The sequence below is a fragment of the Mytilus edulis genome, chromosome 9 (genome assembly GCF_963676685.1).
Source record: "Mytilus edulis chromosome 9, xbMytEdul2.2, whole genome shotgun sequence".
In the NCBI taxonomy this organism is placed as follows: Eukaryota; Metazoa; Mollusca; class Bivalvia; order Mytilida; family Mytilidae; genus Mytilus; species Mytilus edulis.
The window spans coordinates 15,838,108-15,856,194 of NC_092352.1; the positions used below are offsets into that span (position 1 = coordinate 15,838,108).

General features: G+C 33.1%; 1 protein-coding gene across 1 annotated transcript; it reads left to right on the plus strand.

The window, feature by feature from the left end:
- The first annotated feature begins 2,351 nt into the window (after nucleotides 1-2,351).
- Nucleotides 2,352-6,152, plus strand: LOC139489581 (uncharacterized). The gene is made up of 4 exons (XM_071276158.1): nucleotides 2,352-2,490; nucleotides 3,903-4,267; nucleotides 5,132-5,193; nucleotides 5,621-6,152. The coding sequence occupies exons 2-4, from the start codon at nucleotides 3,905-3,907 to the stop codon at nucleotides 5,844-5,846; spliced, it is 651 nt and encodes a 216-aa protein (XP_071132259.1). The 5' UTR covers nucleotides 2,352-2,490; nucleotides 3,903-3,904; the 3' UTR covers nucleotides 5,847-6,152.
- The last annotated feature ends 11,935 nt before the right edge of the window (nucleotides 6,153-18,087 follow it).

Sequence of the window (18,087 nt, forward strand, 5' to 3'; positions counted from 1 at the left end):
ATTTGGCATACGTGGTCATCTCAGTACCAGAATCTACAACAAACGTGACGATTTTAATTTTGAAACTATCAATTACCCCCAGCTTAGCAGCAATATACCAACTTCACCTGCATATGTGATATACATTTCCCAACTTATTCGGTATTCAAGAGCTTGCAGCTGCTACCAGTGTCTGAGTAGAAAGTTAATTGATGAACCAGGAGTATTTCAAAAAACGTCTAGTCCTTTTCTAAAAAAAAGTTCATCGTAAGGTACCAAGACCTTGTTGATAAATATTCCATATCAACGTCACAAAACTACACGATAGTCCTTAAGTAAAGATTCTTGGAACTGACCTTGTTTGCAATCTTATAAACGTGTTCTAGTATTCTTTTATTTGTGTTTATGAATATTACTTTTACAATAAGAAAAAAGGGGGAGGAAAGAAGATGTGGTATGATTGTCAATGAGACAACTATCCACAAGAGACTAAATGACACAGAAATTAACAACTAGGCCTATAGGTCACCGAACGGCCTTCCACAATGAACAAAGCCCATACCGAATAGTCATCTATAAAAGGCCCCGAAATAACAATGCAAAACAATTCAAACGAGAAAACTAACTGCCTAATTTATGTACAAAAAATGAACGAAAAACAGATATAACACATCAACAAATTTTTATATAAAAAAAAGATGTGGTATGATTACCAATGAGACAATTCTCACAAGAGACCAAATGACACAGAAATCAACAGCTATATGTCACCGTACGGCCTTCAACAATGAACAAAGCCTATACCACAAAGACAGCTATAATAGGTCCCGAAATCACAAATGTAAAACATGTACAATTGAAGTCTAGTTTTAGTTATATCCATTTGACGTGGCTCTGCACTTTTATATCCCGTCATTGTGTTATTGTGCTATGGTAATTTTTTGTATTCTTGTCTTTCATTTTTGCTAATGTGCTTTATCTATATGCCATTTTGTGTTTCTTTGTAACATATTAAAAAAAAATGATTGTTTTTATAGTGATTAAGATTATAACACAGTGTTGACTGCTGTACCCCAATTTTTTTTACATTTTTACCTATTATTCTTATAAATTCCAAGCAATAACTGTTGATCTTCACATATTGTACCGAAAACCACGTGTCTATTGTTGAAACTGTACATTGCTCTGTAGATGTATTTTGGTCTTTGTGAAGGTGTTTGGTTTCTTTTTCATTGTCGTAAACCCCACATCTCTCAAGACTTGCTCATATCACGACTAAAAAAAAGTTTATTGAATTATTTAAGCAAATCTGGAAGGCACTGGAAGTCACTGGAAGTATATCCTTGCCATACGCCAACATTTGAATATGTTATTCTTATTTTTTTTGCAATAACAGTTTTATAATTTCACAAAATCTGCTAGTTTGCAATTTGATTTTTCATTAAGATACGCGATTTCACATATTTGTAAGCTATAGCACAATGCTAATAATTATATTATATTGTAGCTGGTAGACAATTCTTTATTATCTGACGGGGTATTCAGGCTTTCTGGAAATTTAAAGAAATGAACTATTGGACGAAGAGATCATACAATAAAATAAAAGTCATGTATAACTTATAAACTAGTAAATAAAAAAAGCATAACAATATGTATGAGAGAAATTTATTTTAACTAGACACATTTGTAACGATGTGTCTCGGTTGCATTCATGGTCAGTTTCATGTTCAGTTGGACAGTTTCTCGACTCGGGACATTAAGACACGAATGGAATGCGTTGATTTTATTTCTCTAAATTGATGCTTGTCCATTTTTCTCTTTTATGTTACAAATACTTTGCATAAAATTTCTGGAAATACTCAGCTTGTTCTCTACTTTTCAAGATGACATTGCCCATACCATTACAATCTTACAGTATCAGCACCTGATATATGTTACTACCTTTGTAAGCTTTATACTACTACTCCTAGCCGCTGCCTACTACGTATTATTTCTATTCATTCTTATTATCTGGAGCCATAGTTTCACCCACATAAGCTTACTGGTAGTTCGTTTCGTTTACCGCTACAATCATCGCATACAAAACGCGCGTCTGGCGCCAATACAAAATTTCAATCCTGGTATCTATGTCGATTTTAAATACAGCTTTATTATTCTATTTGTTCACAATTACTACCACTGTTCCTAGCTATACTACGGCTTATAACTTAATAATTAGTTTATGAAAATATAAAAACACCGACATTTGAGAAAAGCAACCAACACACTTCTGAACATATATCATTTTCTCTATTTCTATATCTTCCTCGTTTTAAACTTAGCGGTTTTCAGTCTTACAGAGACATTTTGTTGATTATTGACCGACCTAAATCACACGATCAATACAACATTGCTGCTGGTATAGCTTGCTCCTAATCATTAAATGGATCCAGGCGGTTTAAAATTTTGATGGAAATGGAACCTCGTAAATTGCCCAATGCTGACACCATTTGGAGAGTCTGTATGCAATAGGTAAGTTATTATGCACACATTCTGTCCCAACTTCTAACTATATTAATCATGGCTGTTCTGCCTTTTGTAAAATTAATCATCACAATACAGTTTATAAAATCTATAATAAGAACTGTTAATATTGATGTTTGTTCTGAGTAACACACTTCCTTTATAAAGAGTGTTGTGTGCTGACAATACTAAATTCATCTAATTCAAATCAACACAATACCACAATTGACCAATCATTAGACAGACGACCATTTTTTTAGATTTACCGGTACACTTAAACAATATTTTACGCCTAATACCAAATGCCTTCTCAAATTATTTAAAATATTTAAATGAGATGAGACCAAATAAAATAAGAGAATTTTCTGTTTTCGTAAAGTATATGCTTCAAAAAGCTACTTAGATAACAAGGGGACAATACAAAAAATATCAGAAGAACGAGACAACATTATGGCCACTAAGAGAGAGAAAAAATAACAGGTGAACAAAGTGCTACACAGGAAACTTGTTTGGGACCACGCCCCCAAAAAACTGAGGATGAAAACGTGTACTCCGGTAGGGTAAAATAGTTATCAAAGGTACCAGGATTAAAATTTAATAAACCAGACGCGCGTTTCGTCTACATAAGTCTCATCATTGACGCTCATATCAAAACAGTTTAAAAGCCAAACAAGTACAAAGTTGAAGAGCATTGAGGATCCAAAATTCCAAAAAGTTGTGCCAAATACGACTAAGGTAATCTACTCCTGGGATAAGAAAATTCAAAGTTTTGTAAACAGGAAATTTATAAAAAAAAAATGACCATATAATTGATATTCATGTCAACACCGAAGTGCTGACTACTGAGCTGGTAATACCCTCGTAAGCAGATCCTGATCCACTAGTGTTAAACGTTGTGTTGCTCATTGCAAGTAAACATACTGTTATATTCGGCTTCCGGCGATACATTACTGTAGAGGGAAGTGTAGTTTAGCTTTGTTAAAATATCATAAAAAAAACAACATGTTTTTGCTAAGAGAGGATAAACCATCCACAACCTCGGGCACTTTGAAAGAGTTAAAACCCCGTTTACTATTGGTACATCATGTTTTTTTAAAGATCTTCTGAAGAGCCTTCTATTCGGATACACTATTCATGTTATGTTCATTTGACTCATGCTTATCTGATTTTCTAGCATTTTTCTCACAAACGAGGAAGGGAAACGGGCATGTTGTCATGACAAGAGAAACACAAATACATGACCTTTGTCTTTATCAATTGCTCTGACAAATTTTACAATGATTTTGTTATATGTAGTCGACTCGTTTGTTTCCCCGCAATCACATAGAAGCTTAATCAAAGAAAGTAAATAAAAAAATAGATGTCGTATTTTAGATATGACTTTTTCAAGGTAAAATTACGTTTTTTTCTTTCTTTGCTAGGTATGCATACAAGTACACAGACACAGACTGTAATTACTTGGAGGAATATACCAGCCACGGCTAGATACATTCAGTACGAGAACCCCTGTCTTCTCTTAATTGGTAACGCATTATGTTACATAATTTCTGGACTTGCCTTACTGGTGTTTGGCGTCATTGTAACCTCGGTTACTTTCCAGAATTTAGAGAGACATACAGAGGGTAATACAGAAAGATATGTTGGTCCTGTTCTGATCGTTGTAGGAGCCTTACTTTTAGCTAGAGGGACATTCAATCAATTTCATTTTGTAGAGACTAGGACGAGAGAGAGAATACTGATAAGGGACTGTCAACCTACCCTGTACTCTTCTAGACAAATAACGGAGGTAAGATTCATGAATTTACCCCTATTTTTGATATTTTTACCTATTATTTCTGGGTTTTTTTTTTTCACCATTGTCAATATAATGGTTTTTTTTAGACTGTCATTCAGATGAGAGGTGTAGCTAGCTATAAACCAGGTTTAAATCATCATTTTCTACATACAAAAATGCCTATACCAAGTCAGGAATTTGACAGTTGTTAAATAATAAATGACAGTAGCATACCAGTGTTCAAAAGTCATAAATCGATCAAGAGAAAATAAATCCGGGTTAATACAAACCAAAACCGAGGAAAACATATCAACTAAAAGAGGAAAACACAGGAACAACAGTACCACTGAAGTGCAACAAAATCAAACCATTCGTTTTATGTGTTTGAGCTTTAGATTTTGCTATTTGATGATTTTAATAAGTAAAATTCAGCAAGAAAGATTTAGACAGTACTTTTTGTATCCATGTTAGAGGTAACTTAGTGACTATACTATAAACTGTTTTGGAATTTTGGGTCCTCAATGCTCTTCAACTTTGTACTTTTTTGGTTTTTATAGCTATTTTGATTCGAGCGTCACTAATGAGTCTTACGTAGACGAAAAGCGCGTCTGGCGTTTTAGATTATAATACTGGTACCTTTGAAAACTAATTAAACATGATAATTTTGTATTCAGGTTTGATAAACATACTTCTATAACTGTTTACCTTTTACAAATTGTGACTTGGATGGAGAAATGTCTCATTGGCACTCATACCACATATTCTTATATATATATATATATTCTGTAAACGATTCAAATGTATTGAAGTTTGAAATTCATTTGCTTCCAGCACTACTCTTTAATTTCCGTTATTGGTTTGAAAATTCTGTTTCAGTGTAGTAGCACGACAGCAACAATGTGTAGTGTTTCAGTAAATGAAGAGAACAATCAAAATGGGCAAGTATTGTTATAAGCCATGGCGTTGTCGGTTTATTTTCGGTCTATGAGTTTGGTTGTCCCTCTGGTGTCTTTTTTATATATAAAAGGCAATATTACAAGACTCTATCTGATATCTGAGAAACAAATGGGCGCCATTGACCAATTATAGGAAGACACAAGAATCAAATCCTTACCATCGTATATTATTGCGTGCTTAAATTTAATAACAGTCAAATTGAAATTACAGTAAACAAAAATAAACACGAATCCTTCCTGTAATTACACGAAATGACGGAAGATGAAATATGTTTAAGTTTTGATAATATCATCAATGAAACATTAACGCAATTGGAACACCAATTAAAGCAAACGACTACGGTTTACAAGAAAACAGCAAACCACTCATTGAAATGCATCACTTTTAATGATGTTCAATATTTTTTAGACGATTATCGACAAATGAAGACCCACCACCATACGAGGTTGTCATAGCAGATCAATGTTTACCCGACTCTCCTGATACGTTCGACATTGTTCGAATAACACATAGATGGCAGGATGAATTGGTAACAACAAGCGAAGGGTCTGTGGCATCTCCTAGTAATGGTTCTGAGCCACCGTCATACGAGGAATACATGAAGAGAGTGTCTGAAGCTCAGAATGATACTTGATCAGAGCTTTTTGATTGTTCACTCCTGGGCACTTGTGCACAGTAATAGAATGTTTGGAGTCTTTGTTCGTACATTGTTTTGATTGAGTTCGTGCAGAATATTGTTCTCAAATGTAGTACTGCGGGAATCGATGAACCTATATTGATGGCTTTGTGTGTGAAAAAACGTAGAGATGTATGAAGGCTCAAGCCGGCTTCGACCGTGTTGGTATTTTTTTACCTGCTTTTGTACTTTTGTAGATCTAATTCTAAATGCTTTGAATAGTTTGCTTTTTGGATAACATATCATTAAAATCTTATAAATGTCTTATACATTTTTATTTCAGTCATACAACAGCTCATTATTTTCATAACCATTAATTATATGCCGGTAATTAACTAAAACTGCCTATGACACATAAAGGCAACAGTAGAATACCACTATTTAAGAGTCATATATCGATCGAAAGAAAACAAATCCGGGTTACAAACTAAAACCGAGGGAAACACACCAATTATAAGAAGAAAAACAAAGAAACAACAGGAATACTGAAATGCAACACCAACATACATAGAAACGAACTATTTGATAACAACTACCACATTCCTGACTATTTCCAAAACGTCAATGCTTGGAACATGACAAAAGCAGCAGCAATGTCAGGTTGGTACGTTTGATGTATTATAGATAAAATTGAGAATGGAAATGGGGAATGTGTCAAAGAGACAACAACCCGACCAAATAAAAAACAACAGCAGAGGGCCACCAACAGGTCTTCATTGTAGCGAGAAATTCCCGCACCCAGAAGCGTCCCTCAGCTGGCCCCTAAACAAATATATACTAGTCCAGTGATAATGAACGCCATACTAATTTCCAAATTGTACACAAGAAACTAAAATTAAAATATTACAAGACTAACAAAGGCCAGAGGCTCCTGACTTGGGACAGGCGCAAAAATGCGGCGGGGTTAAACATGTTTGTGAGATCTCAACCCTCCCCCTATACCTCTAACCAATGTAGAAAAGTAAACACATAACAATACGCACATTAAAATTCAGTTCAAGAGAAGTCCGAGTCTGATGTCAGAAGATGTAACCAAAGAAAATAAACAAAATGACAATAATACATAAATAACAACAGACTACTAGCAGTTAACTGACATGCCAGCTCCAGACTTCAATTAAACTGAATGAGAGATTATGATTTCATCATATAAACATCAGGCACAATCCTTCCCGTTAGGGGTTTAGTATCATACCATCATAACATATATGAGAAGAACATAACCCGTGTCATGCCAACAACTGTTTTTAGAATAAATGTGTTTAGTTCCGATGCAAAGACCTTATCAGTGACTCAATATTAACGCCAAAATATGCAATCTTTAATGACTTGACAACAGTATCGTAATTATATCCTTTCTTAATAAGTCTATTCAAAGGTTTTGTAAGTTTCTGAGATGAATGCTGACGCCTTTGTGCTTTATAAAGAATATTTCCATAAAAAATTGGATGTGAAATACCTGAACGTATTAGAAGTCTGCATGTTGAGCTATATTTACGAATGATGTCTTTATACCGATGATAAAATTTAGTAAATGTTTTGACTAGTTTGTGATATCGAAAACCCTGGTGTAATAATTTTTCAGTAATACATAAATTTCTCTCGTTAAAATCTAAAACATTGTTACATACACGAGCGAATCGTACAAGTTGAGATATATAAACACCGTAAGATGGTGACAAGGGAACGTCACCATCTAAAAACGGATAATTAACGATAGGAAATGAAAAATCATCCCTTTTATCATATTCAGTATTCAGCTTTCCATTAGTGATATAGATATCAAGATCGAGAAAAGGGCAGTGGTCATTGTTAGTATTAGCTTTATTTAAAGTAAGTTCAACAGGATAAATTTCATTAATATACATACTGAAGTCGTCATTATTGAGAGCCAAAATATCATCCAAATATCTAAAAGTATTATTAAATTTGTTTATCAGATGTTGTTTTGATGGGTCTTTGCTTATTTTTGTCATAAATTGTAACTCATAACAATACAAAAACAGGTCCGCAATAAGTGGTGCACAGTTAGTCCCCATTGGAATTCCGACAATCTGACGATATACGGAATCCCCAAAGCGAACAAAAATGTTATCTAGTAAAAATTCAAGGGCATATATAGTATCAAAGCATGTCCAATTAACATAGTTTTTTTGTTTATTGCTACTAAAAAATGACCTAAAAGAGTTTGAACATATATATTCACATTCTGATTTTTTGAATGCCCATTTAATTAGGTGTGTGAATTTTTTCTTAATGAGAATGTGAGGCAATGTGGTATACAGGGTAGAAAAATCAAAACTTTGAACAGATTCAAAATCACCAATATAAGCATGCAATTTATTAAGTACTTCCAACGAGTTCTTGACACTCCAAAAGTAATTTATTCCACTATTTTCGAAGGCCTTATTTGAACAATTTATTATCAGGTTTTTAATTGTACCAAGTGTGCTGGTAAGAAGAATAGACAATTTAGTAGTTGAACAATGGCTTGAAGACGAAATAAATCTATATTTGTAAGGGGTTTTGTGTAGCTTCGGAAGCCAATACATAGTTGGGACTTTCATTGTATTTGGCTCTGCTTGTAAAGCGGTGGCTAAAAGTTTGTGTTTGTTACAGATTTCGTTTTCTGAAAATGGAGTCAGTTGGAATGTTGGTGAATTGGTAATTTCCTTTTTCAGAACCTCAATGTAAAATTTACGTCAAACAATAATAATATTATTAGCAGCTTTATCGGCCGGGACAAAAACAAATTCCTTGGCTAGTTCTTTTAGTTTATGTTTGATACGAGAAATAGGTTTATTGTGATTATTGTTAATAGTAAAATGTTCTTTAAAAATAGGGCTAGAAATTGAAATATAATGAAATGGGACACCAAGTCAGCAAACAATGGTGGTAATGATAGTTACATTAAGTTGTCAGTGAGATCTCACTGTAAATGAAACGTGTATCAGAGGCGGATTCAGAGGGACTGGGGTTCCCGCCCTCCCGCATGAAGCTACATTCAAAGTAAATGTAGGCTTTTTACCTGTCCATTCCAAAATTGTACTAGTCCCCCCTATCTCCCTCTCTTTTTCAAAATGATGGATTCACATTTGTGCGTCTGTACTCAACTGCATGATATCTTCCTTTACTTCAAGTAATGCATTTGTCAATTATAACATCTGGAAAACTGTCCTTTTGTAATAACCTATCAAATCTCCAGTTACTTTTAGGTAGCACGGTGGATTTTCTATTCCCCGAAGGTATCATCAGCCAAGTAGTCAGCACTTCTGTGCTGACAAGAATTATCATTGATATGGTCATATTTATAAATTAATTCTTTATAAAACTTTGAAATTTTGAAATACTAATGCTTTTCTACCTCAGGAATAGATTACCTTAGATGTATTTGGCAACACTTTTAGGAATTTTTGTCCTCAATGCTCTTCAACCTCATACTTTATTTGATCTTTTTTACTTTTTTGATTCGAGCGTCACGGATGAGTCTATTGTAGACGGAACGCGCGTGTGGCGTAAAAACAAAATTTAAATCCTGGTATCTATGATGAGTTTATTTACAACCACTGGGACGATACCACTGCTGGTGGAATGTTTATTCCCCGAGGGTATCACCAACCCAGTAGTCAGCACTTCTGTGCTGATGGTAATATTTATAAATTAACTGTTTACAAAACTTTGAATTTTTGAAATACTAAGGCTTTTCTACCTCAGGAATAGATTACCTTAGATGCATTTGGATTTATTTTTAGGAATTTTGGTCCTCAGTGCTCTTCAACTTCGTACTTTATTTAGCCTTTTTTACTTTTTTGATTCGAGCGTCACTGATGAGTCTTTTGTAGACGAAATGCGCGTTTGGCGTAAAAACAAAATTTAAATCCTGGTATCTATGATGAATTTATTTACAACCACTGGGTCGATGCCACTGTTGGTGAAGTGTTTGTTGCCCATCACCAGCCCGATTTCAGCCCAGTAGTCAGCCCTTCTGTGCTGATGGTCATATTAATAAGTTAACTATTTACAAAACTTTGAATTTTTGAAATACTAAGGCTTTCTACCTCAAAATAGATTACCTTAGATGTATTTGGCAAAACGTTTAGGAATTTTGGTCCTTAATGCTCTTCAACGTCGTACCTTATTTTGCCTTTTTTACTTTTTTGATTCGGGCGTCTTTTGTAGATGAAACGCGCGTATGCCTTAAAAACAAAATTTAAATCCTGTTATCTATTATGAGTTTATTTAGATACATACAACATTGTGCAATACACGCCTGCAGCTGTAAAACTGGTATCGAAAATGAAAAACTATTGAGTTCAAACATTTGTTTCGGTGTAGACACAGTTGAGAATTTCACACTTGTATTGGGTTTGTCTAATTGAAAATATTTCCTCTATTGGTTTTTCAATTCACAGGTTTATATGCAGCATTCTCAAACTGGATGAATAGTTGTTTTCTGTGCAGCATTAGATTTAATATTAACATATTTTATACATTGACAGATGGACAGTTCTGAAAATTGTAATAAAACGGTTAAACATAACGCCATTATTCTATTGTATATAGTGTTATTTAAAACAAAAATTATGGTTTCTGCAAACAACTTTAACCAGAAATAGTCATAAAACAATTTTGTTATTTACTTATAGAAAACGTTGGCTCCTGTCCTTATTTTGCATTGTTTAATTTACCCACAATTTGTATTCGTACAGTTTAAGTCACCATTTAAGCTACACTTTATAAAGCGTCTAGTCGGTCAGTCATGATTGCAAATTTGTGATAATTAAAAAAGGTTGAATTGAATCACAACAAAATATTATGACTGTTTGAAAACTAAGAGTTTTAATTCTAGTGGAAGACAATGAACGAGAAAGACAGAGGAATAATACAACTTATTTGTGGAATACCCATTATTTTGGCAAATGGAATAGTTCTTCACATACTATGGAAATACATCAACGTAAGTGTACCTGGAAATATTTTAATGTTAAATTTATCGTCTGCGGATATTTTGGTGGGCATCATCTTAATCTGGCAGGCCATTTTTAATCTCGTTGGTTATTTGAGAGATTTACCAGGTGTATGTATATTTCGATTTTCGTCGATGGTTTTCGTATCATTTGCATCTTTATTCGCGGTATTACTGACAGCGTTCGAAAGACTATTGTGTGTTTGTTACCATGGAAAATATACAACTGTCACAAGAAAGAAAACAGTTGCATTTGTTTTTGGAACTTGGGTATATTGCGCACTTTTAACAATGTGGCCAGTAGTAACAAAACAATTCGAAATGACTGCAAATAATACCGGATGCATGCCACCTCGAGAATATACCATTTTCATTCCAGTGCAGTACTTCGTCATATTATTTTCAATGTTTGCGATGTACGTAATGATGTGCAAAGCTGCTGTCACTAAAAGACGCCAGATTGTGTCGATTGAATCAAATCTAGTTTTAAACTCTCGTTTGATGAAATTCCGACATGAACTTAGAGCAGCAAAATTTATGGCAGTTATTTTGGTAATATTTATGTTCTGCTGGACACCGTTTGCCATAAGTTTAGTTTATCAAGCATCAACAACAAAACTAAACGAACTCCTGATACACATTTCTGAGATATCTGCTTTTTTCGGAGTTCTGAATTCATTTGCCAACCCGATTGTATATCCACTGCAAAACAGGCGATTCAGAAATGCTACCTTTCAAATATTTGGTCGTATCAAAAGGAGATTTGCAAAACCCCAACAAGATACATTCTGTACTGTTATATGAATGTTTTAACAATAAGGGGGTCAGCAGCAAACAAATGTTGGTCAATAAATGTTCTATCCTGTGATTCATGTTCCATGTATTGTGCGTATACTAACAGGAACATAGTAATTCAAAACTCAAGAACAGACATGAAGCTATTATTTTTTTTTATTACATATGCTTATTTGATTGTTAAAAGTTCAGCATATGCGTTTATTTTTTTTTGTGCTGCCAGTATTTTTTGTAATAAAAATTTACACCCAACATTGTAATGACCGTAAATAAAATGTCCGGTACAAAAAAAAAACAATCATACCAAGGTAAAGATTTGTTGCAGTTCTATTTATATCAATGCTGTATGTCATTATTCTTTTCTATCGATAGTTCTATAGAATCTAATAGACTTCATAATAACTATATGTTTTTGGCATTTATTCCCCATATTATTTAAATATTCCAGTGGCATCAAGTTTTTCCTTCAACTGTTCTTTTAGTTCCTAACTTTAATTGCTGAGTGGCAGTCGTACGGGTCCAGCATTTAGCCCAGAAACTATATTAAATATTGCCTTCGCTACATCATAGATGTAATTACATCTATGGCTACATTAATGCCTGTACCTGGAATGGCCGCACCTGAAGTATAATAGAAATGAAGTTAACTCATAAAGAAATTTAAGAAAGAGAAATACAAACTTTAATTACAGTAGTTGTAAAGAATAGGTATTTAGATAAACACGTTGATTTCATTTGACAGGTAATGGCAATAAAATGACATAATAGAAAAAATTAAAAAACAATGAAAACAGATATTGACAGCCACATTTATAGTGGGAGGAAGAACAATTATTTTTAATGTTTGTTGTTACGCATTTCTTTGCAGTATCATATAAGTAATGGTGACTAATAAATGATCATGACATATTTTAATTCTTATATACTTGTATAAATACTTATCATATTTAGTTTGTCATTTTCGATAGCAAGTATATAAACTCGTAATTGATTCCCTTACCGAATCAATGCTTTTTTTCTCTAAATAAACATTTCATTTCGTCTTTGAAACATTATTCATATGGGTTATTCCTTACTTCTATAACAAGACATACCAAAACGGTATTGCAAAACATCTTAGCACTTATAATTACTTATACAAGTTCTGTTTTAGTAAAATGACGTATGGTATTCCTTTCGTTATATTCATTTGACTTTTAATGTTTCTTTTGATCATATAGCTCTTCACATGTTTATGTTGTCTACATCATTGGTTTGCAATATCCGGGGCTGAGCGTTCCTGCTGAAGGTAAATACAGGAAAGCTATTCGGGTGCACGATATTCATAAAGCGTAACTTAAAAAAAAAGAGAAGGAAAATAAAAAAAATACTGGACGCCGAGGAAAATACACAACGGATAGTCTCTTAATAAATGGCAAAATCAAACGCTCAAAAACATCATTTTTTTTACAGCAAGTGATAAGAAAATGGCAAAAATTCTGAAATCTTATGAAAAAATTCAAACCGGAAAGTACTTATCAAATGTCAAAATCAAAATCCCAAGCACATCAAACGAATCAAAAACAACTATCATGTTCCTGACATTAAAGTGAGTTTAACCATGCTTATTCATGTATATACGTACACGTTGTTCATTGATAATGGTATGTATATTTTTCTGCACTATGTAACTTAGTTTGAAGTACAACGATCAGTTTTAGAGGACAATACGATATAATTTATATAGCAGAATATGAAAGCATTCGAGAATACATTTTTTAACCAAGCATAACTAATCTTATGTAGATGAAAACGACAAAACGCGCGTCTGAGTGACATTACAAATTATACATCTTGGATCTTAAATCAGTTTTTTTTCCAAACACTAGGACGAAGCCACTGCTGATGACCAAAAGACCACAGTACATTTGTGTTCACTTGAAGTTTAAAAGATACGATAGTTTTCTTTAAATCTGCAATTTACATTTTTTTTATTATTCGAAACACTAACGGTTTCTAACCCCGTAGATGTTTTGGCACAATGAATCAGTATTTTAGGATGCCGATGCTCTTGAACTTCATATTTGATTTTTTAATCTTAATGTTTTTATGCGTCTGATGTAGACGAAACGAGTGAGTGTCTGACGTAACACATTATATGTTTGTAATAATAAATTATTATCCTGTATTAAGGCTGCATGTTGTCTGTGTTGATTACTGATTTTTGTTTTCTGGACAGATTTTTTACCTGTTTCTTTTTGCCTTTTTTGTATTGTCTTGCGTCAGTTCAGTTCTAGAAAACTGCTTATTTAGATTCACCAATTTATGTCTGCCCTACATTAGAAACCTTGTTTTTAGGTTGTCGTAACTTCAAAGAAATGCATTATAAGGAGGTTCAGCTAGCTATAAAACATACCATATTCTTCGGAAATTCTTGAACCAAGTCAAGATTATGACAGTTGTCCAATAGTTCTGTTGAAGTATTATTTTATTACGTTTGATTTTGTTAGATTTTGTGGGATTCCTTTTTTCAATTTAGCTTTGATTTTGTTATTGGTGATACTTGTTATTAAAGACTATATGTGGATCATAACATGACTTTTTCGCTTTTTATGTTCTACCAAATTTTGAATGCTTTTCCATGTGTAGTCTAGTGTCGATTATTCACTTTATCTTACATGAATACATAACACATACCCGTCAACCTTAAATAATGTAAATGGTGCACATATACACCCGTTCACTCTAAAATCATCGAAGTGCTGTAATGACAAATATAGTGTGAAAAATCATCTATTTTGTACCCTTTTTATTTTTGCTATATGATGTTCGTTTCCCTGATATTTTCTTATTTTTACTATTAGCTCAATACTACTCGGTTTCATTTCATACACTTTACATTTGCAAATATAATCATCAAAGTCAACAGCAAACTCTCCTTTTGAAGATCAATTTTCGGATATTCATAGAACATCCCTGATTTCTTCAGGAACCTTACAAAATGTACAACGCTTTGAATCTGTAAGTTTAACTTTACTAATTGCATGAGTTACAATTATTCTATGTAAACATTTGTATCGAAAAGTTCTTAAATAAGTGTCTTTACATGAAATTTCAAAACGAATATAATATTCCGACGGATCTGTTATTTCAACACCTTGCATGAACTTTTTGGTGGCAGTTGCACAATTTTGTCAACTAGATATGTGTACACAAATTTGGATTAACAGGGTCAAACAAAGACTACATTCCCCTATTCTGCCACTGAATGAAGCATGGAAAATCTTCTAGAGGTACGAAATTTAAAATATCTAATGAAAAAATATCTTGAACAGAAATATTGGTAGGCCTTGCTACATGAAAGCTAGAAAATATATCGTACCTAAAAGGATTGCTCAGACTTTCAGAGATTTCTCTGTTTCTGCTTTAGAAAAGGAAAGTTTTCAATCATATTGTTTTTCAATAACAACGATTGTCAATTACCATATGAATTGAATAAACAAAGCTTAAATAGGGACTTACGGACTTTCCGATTGAATTTTCCTCGGATTTCAGTATTTTTGTGATTTTACTTTTCATCCAGCCAATCTTTAGGTATATATCAAAATAATGTATGTTAATCATATTTTAACCGTCTTTTGGAATATCCCCAATTAAAGTATTTCGTCTAATTTTATCAGGTTTTCCATTCCATATAAGTAAATAAAATAAAGTATTCAATACTTTTAATTTTGATTCTGGAAAGTTGGGTAATGCAGTCGACAAGTGGATTAGTTTTGGACGCGTCAAAGTCTTGATATTAGTGATCTTTCCCATTAGGGTTCATTGTCTATGTTGCTGTCTGTTAAAAAGGCCTGACACTTACTTTACCTTTTAGGGGAAGTTAATTTCTGGAATATTGTCAATGTCTAATAAGAAGTCAATTTTAAATTTTAATAGCATCACTGAAATTTAGATTCGGAATTCAGAATCAGATCTGAATAATTTTTGTTCCCAACGGATGGTGTTTCGATTCCATCTAAAATAAAGAAAGTAACGTAATCATTTTGACTCAAAGGAAATTCATTTTCATTAACAAATGTTCTTTTTGTATTGAGGTTTGACCTTATTTTCATAGAAAGTAACTCAACACCTATAACAAAAAAAGTAATGGGAGAGGGATTATCCTTGTCTACAGCTCCTCTCCAAAATAAGCTACTTTTGGCTTTATTTAAGTAACATGATGATAATCTGTCTCGTGTAACAAGACTTCACATTCACATTTGCATACAGATATTAGTTCAAAATCACATTGACACTTATTGAATTGACTCTAGCACCTGAGATCAACCCCATCCCAGTTTTTAACAGGGTTTGTGTTGTTTAGTCTTTATTTTTCTATTTTGTGTTTTGTGTACTTTTGTTTGTCTGTTTGTCATTTTTGTTTTTAGCCATAGCGTTTTTATTTTATTTTCGATTTATGAGTTTGAATGTCCCTCTGGTATATTTCGCCCCTCTTTTATTGAATTGACTATAGGTGAGTTTATATTGAGTCAATTCGTGGATTGGAATTTAGCTATTTCGACAGGCTTAATTACGAAGTATTCTTATATCTTCTCAACTAACAGTCAATAATTAAAAACATTAGTTTTGAAATTCTTTCTCGTCATTTGATATTTGCGTTCAGGAATGCAATCCCATTCACTATGTATATTGGTTTCCATGGAAGGCAGGGAACACTTCAAATGTACCGGCTGGCTGTCGTAACACATAGTGAAAGTTTATTTTTTCTTGTATACATTTACTATTTATAATGTATGATAAATTTTTATATAGAATATCATGAATGAACCTTTACCGTTATCATATGCAAATTATTTCTGATATTTCAAAGATAATCTTGAAATATATGTACATATATATGAAAAAAGATGTGGTATGATTGCGAATGAGACAACTCTCCCATAAGAAACCAAATGGCAAAGAAATAAGCAACTGTGGGTCAACGGACGATCCTCAACAATGAGCAAAGACCATATCGCATAATCAGCTATAATAGATCCCGAAATGACAAATGTAAAACAATACAAACGAGAAAAACCATAGGCCTTATTCATGTACAAATAATTAATGATAACAAATATGTAACACAGCAACAAACGACAACCACTGGATTACATGCTCCTTACTTGGTATAGGCACATACATAATGTGGTGGGGGGAAACTACTTTCAAGGCGCCAGCCCTCCTCTTACCTAAACTATTTTAGATATATCATAATGCTTATGATTTGATGGGGAAATCAAGATTTACATATACAAATGATATTGTCCCATCAATGAAATATTTGTTATTATATCATATATTTTTTTTTATCATTGGCGTAATTTAAATGGAAACTTATACAAATATGTAATTGATGTGTTGAAATATATGTTACCTGCAATGACATTTCCAGGCTTGTGGAGGTAAAATATAATTGTTAGAAAAACGTTATCATCAACTTCAAATAAATTGTGGGTCATATTTAAGTTTACTGTGCTCAATATTGGAGGCCGTAAGGTGACCTATATTTGTAAATTCTTCATCATTAGGTCGATGGTGGAGAGTTTTTCATTGTCAATTATATCACATTTTCTTATCTTTATAAATCATAGCCACTTAATACCCCCTCCCATCCTATATAATTTTCAACGCGTCTGTCTACATCAATATTCCAAGAACTGTAAGATATTTTAGGTTCTATTAGAATACAAGTTCATAGAAATAGAATGAATTGTCATATACTAAGGATAGTCGATTGATATAACACGATTTACTGTCAATATATGCGATGTTAAGTTTCTCCATTGATAAGAACACAGAAAAGAACAAACACCTTTTATCATAAAAGTCCAATGATGTCGCAAGATAGGTTTGATTGTAGATTTAAAATATGAAAGGAATTAATTTCTACAAATGTAACTGCAGTTCAAGGATTTTGAAAGAAGTGGATACCATGGCAATTTTAAAAGAGACAATAGACAACAGTTAGTGCATTTACCATATAAGTAGTTGCGGCTCAGCCTCCACCCCCCCCCCCCCCCCCCCCAACTAAAAGAAAAGAAAAACAAAGGATAGAAACAGATTTAAAATTCTGCCTCTGATATGGTCCCTTCAATTTTAAGTAGATTCAATTGATAAAGTATTTTTTTTTAAGAAATTATCAATTTACCTTTGCATCTTTTCTTGCTTGGTCGGGTTTTGTGTGGTGTGTTGGAACAATGGAATACCAACGTGTCGAAAATTACAGTTTTTTTTCTTTTCAATAAGTATTGGGAACTTTATTGACCTTATCTTATATTTCTGATCGTTTTACCCACCTGTTCACATATTTTTAAGCTGCCAATGTAACACATTCCAGCGGCACATCATATAACCTTGCATATAGTAAGTCCGCCCCCGAGTAAGACATATTCATCCAGTATTCTTCTGACACAT

Bases quoted from the DNA above. Each gene is read 5' to 3' on its own strand.
- LOC139489581 (XM_071276158.1), top strand. From the start codon at position 3,905: ATGCATACAAGTACACAGACACAGACTGTAATTACTTGGAGGAATATA. The intron at 4,268-5,131 runs GTAAGATTCATG...ATTCTGTTTCAG, and splicing joins CTTCTAGACAAATAACGGAG to TGTAGTAGCACGACAGCAAC. The intron at 5,194-5,620 runs GCAAGTATTGTT...AATATTTTTTAG, and splicing joins GAAGAGAACAATCAAAATGG to ACGATTATCGACAAATGAAG.